This window comes from Rhinoderma darwinii, chromosome 7 (genome assembly GCF_050947455.1).
Source record: "Rhinoderma darwinii isolate aRhiDar2 chromosome 7, aRhiDar2.hap1, whole genome shotgun sequence".
Taxonomy (NCBI): Eukaryota; Metazoa; Chordata; class Amphibia; order Anura; family Rhinodermatidae; genus Rhinoderma; species Rhinoderma darwinii.
This window is the reverse complement of record NC_134693.1, coordinates 95,413,235-95,426,585: the sequence shown is the minus strand read 5'-3', so window position 1 is coordinate 95,426,585 and position 13,351 is coordinate 95,413,235. Positions and strand designations below refer to the sequence as shown.

Below are 13,351 nucleotides of genomic sequence, written 5' to 3'. Positions count from 1 at the left end.
ATTATTTTTTTTTTTTTTGCAGGTTCCGCTGGACCGTTTGGACTTCGTCGACCTGTTTTTTTTGTTTTTTTAAAAAAAAAAAGTATACTGAGGGTTGTGTGGGGGAGTTTTTATTTTAATAAAAATATATTTTGTAAGGGTGTACACAGCGCGGTTTTGGCACGTTTTCAGCACGCGGCAAAAAACCGGCTAGAAAAATTTGACGTAAAAGCGCATTCATTTTCCAATGTGCTGTTCGGCCACGCGGGAAAACCGCGGGAAAACCGCGGGAAAACCGCACTTTGTATACACTCTTAGGCCCTGTTCACACAGAGTTTTTTGCAGGCAGAAAAAAAATCTGCCTCAGAATTTCCTTAGGAATTGCCTGCACTTTTTTTGTTCGGCTCTCGCTGCGGTTTTTGCCTGAGGCCATTAAATCTAATGCAAGGACCGTGGGCAAAAAACGTTTGGAAACGAGTGCTAGGTGTTTTTTTTTTTTTGTTTTTTTTTTTTTTTTTTGTGCCTCCCATTAATTTCAAAAGGAGGCAGAAGCTGCGCCAAGAAAGGACACGCTTCATTTTTTTCCCACGAGCCAAATCCGCATGGGAAGAAGATGCCTCTGCATCACACTGATATCAATGTGGGGCAATTTGGGGGGTTTTATGGCCCTGATTCCAACGTGGTTTCTGTGCCAAAAATCTCTGTGAACAGGGAGTTATGAGACTGTGTTTTTTAATACTTTATTAGCACCTTCGTAATGGCAGTTGTCTGTTTGACAACGTCCATTACTAAGGCAGGGCTTAGTGCTAGCCAGTAAAAAGGCTAGCACTAACCCCCCAACATTATTACCCCACTACCACCAGGGATATCGGGAAGAGCCGGTTATAATCCAGTACACGACCATCTGTAGCGATGGTCGGCTACCGGGGCAGCTGCAGGCTGGGAAGGGCCAAAAACAGTGGTGCTTCCCACCCTGATAATGCTAGCCTGCTGCTGCTATGTTGCATCTGGCTGGTTATGAAAATGAGGGGGACCCCATGTCATTTATTGATTATTATATATATATTTTTTTTAAAAAGACGTGGAGTCCCCACCATTTTTCATAACCAGTCAGATACAACGTAGTAGCAGCAGCCTAGCATTACCAGGATGGGAAGGGCCACTTACCAGCCTCGTAATACCAGCCTGCTGGGGTAATAATGGGGAGGTTACTGCTAGCCTTTTTACTGGCTAATACTAAGCCTCGCCTTAGTAATGGACGTTGCCAAACAGACAACTGCCATTACGAAGGCGCTAATAAAGTATTAAATAAAACAAACATAAGAAAATATTTTTTTATTAAAATAAAAACTCCCCCACAAGGCCCTCGTTAACCATTTTATTTATTTTAAAAAGAAAAACCTGAAAAAAAACCCCCAAAAAATAACTTGGATAATCGCAGCAGTCCAACAAATCTACGGTGTAGTCCAATAGGTCCAGCGGAACCTGCAAAACCAAAAAAATAAAGTTAGTAATATGAAAAATAAAAATACTCCATGAACGGACTGGGACGGGAACTAGAGATGCAGCAGAAATATTAATCATTTTGGCGCATCATGACACGCACGCACACATATATATGTGTATATATATATATATATATATATATATATATATATATATATATATATATATATATATATATATATATATATATATATAATGCATGGATACATAAAATGGTACATGGATACATGTGTAGAAATGTTTCCCTTCCCTTTTTCCATTCCTCGGTTGAACTTGATGGACATGTCTTTTTTTTCAACCATGCTATGTAATATGGATAGATGGATGGATACATAAACAGATCGATACATGGATACATAGATAGATATTGAAGAAAAAAATAAGTGTTTTATTATTATTGTTCTGCCTCTCCTGACGGCCTGCCAGGAAAGGGACAAGTTACAGCAGGTCTGCTAGGGAGCCGGGAGTGCTTCGAGGGTGGGTACAGCTGTGACACACACAACACCTTTGCTTTAATAAGAATGCATTAACAGCTGTCAAGAACTGCACCAAATCTCTGTGTGATCCTTGCCCTATACAGCTCTTTATATGAAAATGCTTAATCAAATCATAGAAAAAGATATATTCTCAGTTCAGCGTCTCCCCATCTCTCTCCTATTCTGCTCTTAGAACTTACAGATCCACTTTAGGGGACTTTGCACATGTAACCAATTTTGTTTCAGATTTTCTGTTTGCAAGCCCTATTTTGGTCTGAATGGGTATTGCAGACATCCATGCACTTGCTGCAGAAACATCCCCATTCAGATGTATGCTATGGAGTGTAGTCTCAAAAATTTGTGCAATAAATCTGCCATGTGTGAAATAACCCTAAGGTCACACCCTACGGTTTTGCTGCAATTTTTGGTTGTTATTTTTAGCCAAACGCAGGAGTGGACATCAGTCTTTCCTCTAGACCTTTCCTTCCTTTTGAATCCACTTCTGGCTTTGGCTTAAAATTTTTGCCAAAACATTGCATCAAAACTATGTGATCCTGGCCCTAAAGTGTATCTTCTCCAAAACCTTACCTTCCGAAGATCTTGCCTCCTTTGTCGCATGACACACCATTAACTGCTCCACAAAGTGCGATCATACATAGTTAGTACAGTTGAAAAAAGACACATGTCCATCAAGTTCAACCAAGGGATGGGGAAAATTTCTGCACATTGACATAGGAGCTGATATTTTTTTGTTCTCGGGAATTATCTAAGCCGTTTTTAAAGCCATCTACTGTCCCTGCTGCGACCAGCTCCTGCGGTGACTATTCCATAGATTCACAGTTCTCACGGTAAAGAAGGCTTGTCGCCTCTGCAAATGTAACTTTTTTTTCTCCAGACGGAGGGAGTGCCCCCTTGTTTTTTGAGGGGGTTTTACATGGAACAGGATTTCACCATATTTTTTGCATGGGCCATTAATATATTTATATAAGTTAATCATGTCCCCCCTTAGTCGTCTCTTTTCAAGACTAAATAGGTTTAATTCTTTTAATCTTTCCTCATAACTAAGATTCTCCATGCCCCTTGTTAGTTTAGTTGCTCTTTTTTGTATTTTTTCCCATCTGGTTGTCTCTAAGGCTGGAATCACACGTGCAGGTTTTGATGTTTTTTTTTTTTTTTTTAGCCTAAGCCAGGAGTGGATCCAATAGGAAGGAAATTGGGCACTGAGGGTTTTTAAAAGATATAGTTTATATATGTGTAAATTCCCTCTGCTTTTACAGGCTTGTTTTGACAGCAAACCCCAGATTATTAGCAAAAGAAATCCAGAAAACCCAGATGTCTGCTCGAATCCCAGTAACCAGCACAGCTTTTCTGACCACAAGTGAGTATTACATCCATTCTGCGTAAAGGCAGGCCGTCACCAGGTTTTTTTGCTGCCCTATCGGAGGGCAGCATAAAGTCGTGACAGAGACCTTGATTTCATCACTGTATTACTTACTTTTCAATGATGAGTAGTTTTTATAAAAAAAACTCGTACTCGTAGCTCGTATTCATGAGATGTGTCCTGCCCCGGCCAATGATTGCCAGATTTCTCCCTATACTGTGTCTAGGAAGAAAGTTGCCAATCAGCAGGGCTAGAGTCTGGTTCTACTTTTACGGACACGACAATACCAGTTATCTTAACTTTTTTTAATTTGTTTTAACTTGGAAAAAGGGGATTAAATAAATATCAATTTTTTTTATTATTTTATTAAAAAAAAATTTTCTGGAACATTAAGAAAAACCTTTTATTTTACTTTTTCTATTAGTCCCTTTAGAGGACTTGAACCATCGATCACTTGCATAATATACTACAATACTCATTTAATGCAGTATATCTCTATACTGACAGTCTCCTTTTGAAGCCCTGCCAGAGGGCTTCTAACAATTTAAATTCTGCAGTCTATTGCGTCATTTAAGGGGTTAAACGAGTAAAATCAAAGTGATATATTTGATTCCGCCTGTTGTAGTGAAGTGTCGGCCGTATTACACAGTTGTTACCCGCTAAGTATGAAGCGAGCTCAGCTCATGAGCCCTCTCCATACTTCCACCTCAACGGCTGCCGCGTACATCGATGTGGTATGTCGTTAAAGGCGCATAGCCTATATTCTAAAAACCACCTATAGGTCCAGAAACGTTATCACTCCATATAGATGTACAGTCTCTGCTGACCGCAGTAGAATTAATATACGGTCTATATTAGTGGTAAAATTTGGTCGATATATTCAGTGTTTATTTGTGAAAAAACACCAAAATTAAGAGAGAATTTTTCAAAAATTTGTATTTTTCTAAATTTAAATGTATTTGCTTCTAAGACAGCTAGTAATACCACACATAATAGTTACTAGTTAATATTTCCCATATGTCTACTGTATGGTGGCATCGTTTTTTTAAAAGTCCTATTTATTTTTCAGGGACGTTACAAGGCTTAGAACATTAGCAGCAATTTCTCACATTTTCAAGAAAATTTCAATACGCTATTTTTTCAGAGACCAGTTCAGTTCTGAAGTGGTTTTGAAGGCCTTGTATATTTGAAAGTACCCATAAAACACTCCATTTTAAAAACTGCACGCCTCAAAGTATTCAAAACAGCAATCAGAAAGTTTCTTAACCCTTTAGGCGTTTCACAGGAATTAAAGCAAAGTAGAGGTGAAATTTACAATTTCATTTTTTTTTGCCAAAATTCATTTTGTCATTTTTTTTTTTTTGTAATATAGAAGGTTTTACCCGAGAAACGCAACTCCAATATTTATTGAGTATCCTGTTGCCAAAACAGTGGAAACCCCCCAAAAGTGACCTCATTTTGGAAACTACACCCCTCAAGGAATTTATCTAGCGGTATAGTGAGCATTATGACCCCACAGTTTTTATGCTAAATTTATTAGAATTAGGCAGTTTTATTGCCCCGGCTTATCTTAATGATGTATCACCTCATGTACTAATTGTCTTTGTGTAACATCTAAATGTTGTGCTTTTTTCTAAGTCATTCATTTGTAAACTGCCTGAAGAAGGGGCCTCTGTGCTCTGAAAGCTTGCATATAGAACTTTTATGGTTAGCCAATAAAGGTATCATACCTATTATACTTTTGTCTTTTTTGACACAAAAGTATTTAACATTGCATATTGTCTCTGGCTAACACGGTACTACACAATTTTTTACTGTACCACTAAAATGTAGAATTTTTTCATTTTCACAAGGGATAAAGGAGAAAAAGCACCCTAACACTTATAAAGCAGTTTCTCCCGAGTACAGCAATACCCCATATGTGGTCATAAACTGCTGTTTGGACACACCACAGGGCTCAGAATGACAGGAGTGCTACTTGGCATTCAGATTTTGCGTGATTTGGTTTTTGGGTGCCATCTCGCATTTGCAGAGCCCCTGAGGTACCAGTACAGTAGAAACCCCTGAGAAGTGACTCCCTTTTGTAAAATGCAGCTCTCAAGGCAATTATCATTTGCCTGGAGATATGACCGGGCTTAGGAGGGAAAGAGCAAATGCGCGTGTGAGGCCTGTTTTGGTGATTTTCGCACCATTGGCCCACAATGGTAGGGCTCTGTGGTCAAATAGTAAAGCGGTTAATGGTGTCATATGAGACCCTATCTAGGAAAGTCTGGATATCTTCGGCCAGTGGTTGGGGTGTATTACCATCTTCCTGCAAATTATAAAGTTTATGATTGTATGAGGCAAATTGGTCCACTATCTTTTGAGGGTGGCAAACTATTCCCCTGAGAGTCGAGGAGGTAACCTATTTTTTGTTTATTCCTAACATGTTTCAGCTGTTTAGCTAACAAAGCGCCAGAGTGATTGTCATGCGCATAGAAATTCATCTGTACTTTCTTAAACATAAAGTCAACTTTGTGCGCTAGAATCAAACTAATCAATTTAATTGAGTTAAATCGGAGGTATGTCGAACAGAAGGCAAAATCTTATTTTGGGCCTCCAAGAGTTTAATCTGTGAAGCTAGAGAATTAAATTCCTTGTCTTTTTTCTGTTTTACTTGGGCGCATGATTTTAGAAACATACCCCTTATAACTGCTTTATGTGCATTCCATACCAAAAACCTATTGGGACCTGAATTTAAATTATTATGGAAATATTCTTCCAGTTCAGATATCAATGAATGCTGGTGTCTCGGGTGCGATAGTATGTATTCGTTAAGCCTCCATGGGGAAGTGGGAAAATAGGAAATAGTTTGAGGGTGAGAGTAATTGGGTCATGGTCAGACCACGTGATGGTGCCGATTTCGGTACTAAGCACATCCTGCAAACCTTCTTTTTCAAGAAAGAATATGTCTATTCTGGAATATGAGGAATGTACATGTGAAAAAAATGTGTAGTACAATTCAGATCCTTGGTGACAGCGCCAAGCATCATACAATGGTAGTTTATTCATTAAAGGAATAAGGGCTGACGGACATCTCTGGGAAAGAGAGGAGGAGTCAATCGAAGGGTCGATTACAGAGTTAAAATCTCCTCCCATAATCAAAATTCCTCGTTTAATATGCTAAGTTTTTTAAGGAGAGAGGAAAAAGGTGTATTATCTAATGTGAGGACAGGAAATGTTAACGAGAGTATAAGGTTTATTGTTAATGTCACAAACTACTATAATAAATCTTCTTAAAGGATCAGTAAATGTAGAGTGGAGCATAGAAGCAGTCTTTGATTGCTATCAAAACGACTCTTTTTTTTTTTTTTTTTTTTTTTCTTGTCACTGTCTGAGGCCAAAAAAACATGAGGAAATTTAGAGTGAGTGCATTTCAGGTGTTTACGGTAGAGGAAGTGTATTTTCTGGCCAAAAAAAAAGATATAACAATGCGAGGAAATAGCTTCCTTCATGCTATGGAAGGAAGTGCTTGAACGGGTTGTTCAGGCCCTTAACATTTAGAGAGACTATTGATATCGACATGAGACTGATGAAAAAAATGCCTGACTAGTTACATAGACCCCACAGTCATGAGCTAGAAACAGTGCAACAAGTGATTGCCAGCAAAGCTGCAATAAAAAGCATATAATACATTCAAGTATACAACACGTTGAAGGGAAAACATAATAAAACCATATAACAGGAAATACAGTAGTCACCAGGCGTTGGATTGCAAAAGGGAGGAGGGGGCCTCTGCAGCAATGTTTCATTTGCTCAGAAGGGACAATCCGTCTTCCACAGACGTAACGGTATAAGAAGCACCATTCCGAGTGATGAACAACTTTGTTGGGAATCCCCATCTGTATCTGACGTCCGCTTTGCGAAGAGATTGTCACAGGATAAAATCTGCGGCGCATCTGCAAAGTGGTCGAGGAGAGGTCCTTCTGCACTCCGCCGCCAGCATTTTTTCTTTCGTCTGGTGAAAGTGGACACGAGCAAGCACATCTCGGGGGGCAGATTCCGGGGCACATTTTGCTTTGGGAATTTTGTGCATTCGGTCTAAAGTGAAATTTAGAGCAGAGCATGTTGGGAGCAATAGTTGAAAGAGCTGTGTGAGATAGTGTGCCAGGGCAGGTGGGGAGATGTCTTCCGATATACCTCGGAACTCGATATTGTTTCTCCTGGAACTATCTCCTAAGTACACAGCATTTTCTCTCAACTGGCTTACCTCCTCTTCTAATATAGAATACTGATCATGACGATCTGATAGATGCACAAAGTCCCTATTTTGTTTTCAATATGTGCAGTGCGAGCTCTCAGATTATCAATGTTCGTTTGCAGTTGTAAAGTGACCGCATTAAAATCTTTTGAGATGTCTCTGTGTAGATAAAGCAGCATGTCCTTTAGAACATTAGCAGTAAGGGGGCCATCTGGCCCTATATAAGCGTCAAGCCCTGATGAGGCCATAGAAATGGAGGCCATGCCAGCCGTATTTGAATGTGCACCTTTTTGTGTGCTGGACTCTTTCCATCAGGAGAAGGCAGGGGACAGTTGGGGGCGCCTCTCTTACCCAGATCTGTAGAGCTGCCGCTAGAAGAAACGGGAGAAGGAGCAGAGGAGCCAGAACCCTGCTGTTCACCGCTGCGTCATCTAGCTCTCGGAGGAGCTGCAGGGGAGGAAGGTGCTTCAGCGTGGGTGAGCTGCTTGGCGCCATCTTGTTACAAGCCCGGACCAAAGAACCCGGTCAAATTCTGTTTGAGAAGCTGTGAGCTGCTGGAAACCCTTGTGATAGCGGGAGCTCAGCAAGACGCGGCCATCTCGTTCAGCGGCCAGGCTCCGCCCCCACACATTCCTTGTAAAAGTAGTAAAACATAAAAAAAACAATATGACCGGTAGGATAAAGTTAACATTCCATTTTAACCGTATGGTGAAAGCCATAAAAACGAAACCCCTCAAAAGATTGAGGAATCGCTGTTTTTTTGTTCCTATTCCACCACACACAAATTTTTTCCCAGTTTTGCAATATACTAGTCCTTCTCAATGAATTAGAATATCATCAAAAAGTTAATTTATTTCAGTAATTCAATTCGAAAAATGTGAAACTCCGTGTTGGCCCACTGTGTTATATCAAGTCCAAAGTTCGCGCGGCCGTCTACCAGCAAATTTTAGAGCACTTCATGCTTCCCTCTGCTGACAAGCTTTATGGAGATGCTGATTTAATTTCCGAGCAGGACTTGGCACCTGCCCACTCTACCAAAAGTACCAATACTGGGTTTAATAACCACAGTATCACTGTACTTGATTGGCCAACAAACTCGCCTGACCTAAACCCCATAGAGAATCTATGGGGTATTGTCAAGTGGAAGATTAGAGACACCAGACCCAACAATGCAGAAGAGCTGAAGGCCGTTATCAAAGCAACTTGGACTTCCATAACACCTCAGCAGTGCCACAGGCTGATCGCCTCCATGCCACGCCGCATTGATGCAGTAATTCATGCAAAAGGAGCCCCCACCAAGTATTGAGTGCATATACTGTACATACTTTTCAGTAGGCCAACATTTTGGTATTAAAAATAATTTTTGAAATTGGGCTTATAATATAATCACATTTTCTGAGACACTAAATTTGGGGTTTTCATTAACTGATGGCCATAATCTTCAACATTAGAAGAAATAAAATCCTGGAAATGCATCACTGTGTGTAATGAATCTATATAATGAGTTTCACTTTTTGAATTGAGTTACTGAAATAAATTAACTTTTTGATGTTCTAATTCATTGAGAAGGACTAGTATTGTACAATATATGGTGCCGTGAAAAATCTACAACTCGTCCCGCAAAAAACAAGCCGTCAAATGGCTTTATCGATAGAAAAATAAAAAAAATAATGGCTTTTGGAAGGTGGGCAGGAATAAATGAATCCAAAAATCCAGGCAATGTGGCGGGAAAGAGTTAACCCTTTCCCCCGCAGCCATTTTTTATTTTTTCCTCGCCACTTTTCGAAAGCGATAACTTTTTTTTAATTTTTTGTCGCTTAAAGCCTTATGAGGGCTTGATTTTTGTAGGATGAGTTCGTTTTTAATGGCACCTTTTAGTGTGCCATATAATGTACTAGGAAACTGGAGAAAAAAATGTTTTGTGGGGTGGAAAATTTAATTAACAGCGATTTTCCCCATTGTTTTTTGTGCTTCATATTTAAAGAGGCTCTGTCACCACATTATAAGTGCCCTATCTCCTACATAAGGAGATGGGCGCTGTAATGTGGGTGACAGCAGTGCTTGTTTTTTTTTAAATAATCTGTTTTAACCACTTTATTAGCGATTTTAGATTTATGCTAATGAGTTGCTTAATGCCCAAGTGGGCGTGTTTTTACTTTGGTCAGCGTCATACACTCCTCTGTACAACGCCCACTTGGCCTAAGCGTCATGCACTCCTCTCCATTCATTTAGGCAGCGCATAGGGATCCTTTTAGATCTCTATGTGCTGTCTTATACGAACACATTAACAATACTGAAGTGTTTAGACAGTGAATAGACATTCCACGGGATGTCTATTCACAATCCCTGCACTTCGTTACTGTTTCTGTGGTAGTTACAGCAGAGGAAGCGTAATCTCACGAGATTACGCTGTAGATGACCAGTTACAACGAGATTACGCTTCCTCTGCATAGGATCCCTATGCGCTGCCTAAATGAATGGAGAGGAGTGCATGACGCTGATTGGTCAGCGTCATACACTCCTCTGTACAACACCCACTTAGTCTAAAGTAAAAACACGCCCACTTGGGCATTAAGCAACTCATTAGCATAAATCTAAAATCGCTAATAAAGTGGTTAAAACAGATTTGTTTTTTTTAAATAAAAAGCACTGCGGTCACCCACATTACAGCGCCCATCTCCTTATGTAGGAGATAAGGCACTTATAATGTGGTGACAGAGCCTCTCCAAATCAAGCACATCAATTTATGATAGTTCACAGGCTGCATTATACACCAAAATCTTTAAAGAGAATGGGGAGGAGTGAGGATGATTGCTGCTCCAGATGTTCCCTGGATGGTACGGATCTTGTTCACTTGATATGGAGATGGTCAAAGCTCCATAGATATTGGGGTAAGATCAGAGATATCTTAGGGGGTACTATGTAAGCAAGATTTACCGTATACTCCTGACGTGTATCTCCTGGGAGCCCAGGAGCCTTTGAGATCCTTGAAGATAGAGAGGCCTCATATGTCAATTACTTTTATAGCCAGGCTAGTAATATTGTATAAATGGGCAAGGAATAGTAGCGGAGGCGGCAGGAGCAGGTAAGTTATGTTTGTGTATGTGATGTGTGTTTTCTACTGTCTGATTACCACTGTATCTAATCCTCCTACACTGTACATTCGCTCAGAAAATGGCAGCACACAGTGTAGGAGGTTTGAAGATTCAACCCCCTCCTTCTCCTGGCACTAGCCAGGATAAGTGGGGGGGATTGTGTGAGGACACTAGAGCGAGTGTGTCTACCCCAAATTTGCAGCATAAAGCAATGAAGTTGCTTTACCACATTGCCAATGCTGCAATTTTGGGAATTGCTCCCTCTAGTGACCAGCACATGGAAATGTTATAAATTAGAATCTGATTTATAATATTTCCTGACTTGTGAAAAAATTAAAAAAATTAGAACAATGTGTAATCACTTCTATACTAACTGTTTAACTGAAAAAAAAGGATAATTTTCTAGCGACTCATTCCCTTTAACCCCTTAATGACCGGGCCATTTTGCACGTTAATGACCAAGGATTATTTTTTGTTTTTTCATGGTCGCATTCCAAGAGTCGTAACTTTTTTTTGCGGGACGAGTTGTATTTTGTAATTGCACCATTTTTAGATGCTTATAATATATTGATTAACTTTTATTAGCTTTAATTTTAGGAGAGAATTGAAAATAAGCAGCTATTCCAGCATTCATTTTCACGTTCTAAATTTACGCCGTTTACTATGCAGCGTAAATAACATGTTATCTTTATTCTATGGGTCGGCACGATTACGGGGATACCAAATATGTAAAGGTTTTATATGTTTTCCTACGTTTGCACAATAAAAACCCTTTTAGAAAAAAATTACTTGTTTTTGCATCGCCGCGTTCCAAGATCCGTCATTTTTTTATTTTTCCGTCGATGTGGCCGTATGTGGGCTTGATTTTTGCGGGCCAATGTGTAGTTTTCATTAGTACTATTTTGGGGTACATAGGACTTATAGATTAACTTTTTTATTTTATTTTTCATGGGGGAATGGGAGAAAAGAGAATTTTGCCGTTGTTTTTTGCGGTTTTTTTGGACGCCGTTCATCCAGCGGTTTAATTAATGTGTTCATTTTATTGGTAAAGTTGTTACGATCGCGGGGATACTATATATGTGTGTGTGTGATTTTTGTTTTGACACTTTTACTGAATAAAACCACTTTTTGGGCAAAAAAAGTAGTTTTATTTGATTTTGACTGTAATTATTAGTTTTTTTTTTCAACAAACTTTGTTTAACTGATTGACATTTTTTTTTTTAAGTCCCACCAGGGGACTTCACTATGCGATGTGCCGATCGCATATATAATGCCTAACAGGCAGTTGCGGAAGACAGACCTGGGGGTCTTTGTTAGACCCCCGGCTGTCATGGAAACCCGACGGCGACCCGCGATTTGTTTGCGGGGGCGCCGATCGGGTGACAGAGGGAGCTCCCTCCCTCTGTCAAACACATTAGATGCCGCTGTCACTATTGACAGCGGCATTTAATGGGTTAAACTGCCGGAATCGGAGCGCGCTTCGATTCCGGCAGTTGCAGCAGGAGCTGATCGCGGGGGTACACTGGCAGTACCCGCGCCATCACAGGACGGATATATCCGTCCTGCGCGAACTAGAAGCTGCAGAGGACTGATATATCCGTCCTTCGGCGTTAAGGAGTTAAGCAGCTCTGGGAGGAGGAGCCCAGAGTATTTTTTTATACACCTCTAAAGGTATACCATCAAGGCCTGGTGAATTATTATTCGCTGTTTCACTTATGGCCTTCACCAATTGTTACAATATAATACCTTTTTCTGATTCTGATCATTATTGGTGTGTGTGTGTGTGTGTGTGTGTGTGTGTGTGTGTGTGTGTGTGTGTGTATATATATATATATATATATATATATATATATATATACAATATTTTTAGAGGAGGGACCAGGCAGCGCAGAAAATACTAGAGTAAAGAAGAGGTGTGGACGACAAGATAGGAGGAGCAGTGAGGGCGTGTACTATGATTGATGATGCGCCGTGTCTTTGCTAAGACAGCACTTCCGAATGTGTAGAGACATGGCGCATCATCAACTACCTTTAGGCTCTATTCACACGAGAGGATCCGAGTGTTGGCCAATAAAAACGGCGGTATTGGTCCGTTTTTCTCGGCTGGTTTGCATCGGTTTCCGTTCTGGGCCGTGTTTCCGTTTTTAACGGCCGATTTTGACCTGTTTTGCATCAGTTTTTTTTCTCTTGTCCGTTTTAAAAACGAATGGATTTCATTGGTACATTTTATGCCACACTGCCCTCTGCAGATAATGCCACACACAAAAATTCTACAGATACTGCCACAGCCCCCCTGTAGGTAATGCCACACAGACCCCCCCTTGTAGGTAGTGCCACACAGACCCCCCCTTGTAGGTAGTGCCACACAGACCCCCCCCCTTGTAGGTAATGCCACACAGACCCCCCTTTAGGTAGTTCCACACAGACCCCCCCCCCTGTAGGTAATTCCACACAGACACCCCCCTGTAGGTAGTTCCACACAGACCCCCCCCCCCCTGTGGGTAGTTCCAGACAGACCCCCCCCCCCCCTGTGGGTAGTTCCAGACAGACCCCCCCCCCTGTGGGTAGTTCCACACAGACCCCCCCCTTCCTGTAGGGGACTTCTCCTAGATCGGAATCCCCGGCTGCAGCAGTGGGGATTCAGTTTCAGAAGACCCTGACGTCACTGTGTCCG

The 13,351-nt window shown here is 40.7% G+C and overlaps 1 protein-coding gene across 5 annotated transcripts in view; it reads left to right on the top strand.

Annotated features, from left to right (window-relative positions):
* Positions 1–13,351, top strand: part of ZC3H7B (zinc finger CCCH-type containing 7B) — a 231,682-nt gene that overhangs the window by 106,866 nt on the left and 111,465 nt on the right. For all 5 annotated transcript variants that reach the window (XM_075833706.1, XM_075833704.1, XM_075833707.1 and 2 more), the window contains exon 15: positions 3,239–3,339. In XM_075833706.1, coding sequence (XP_075689821.1) covers positions 3,239–3,339 — 101 coding nt within the window. The remainder of the gene's footprint in view (positions 1–3,238; positions 3,340–13,351) is intronic.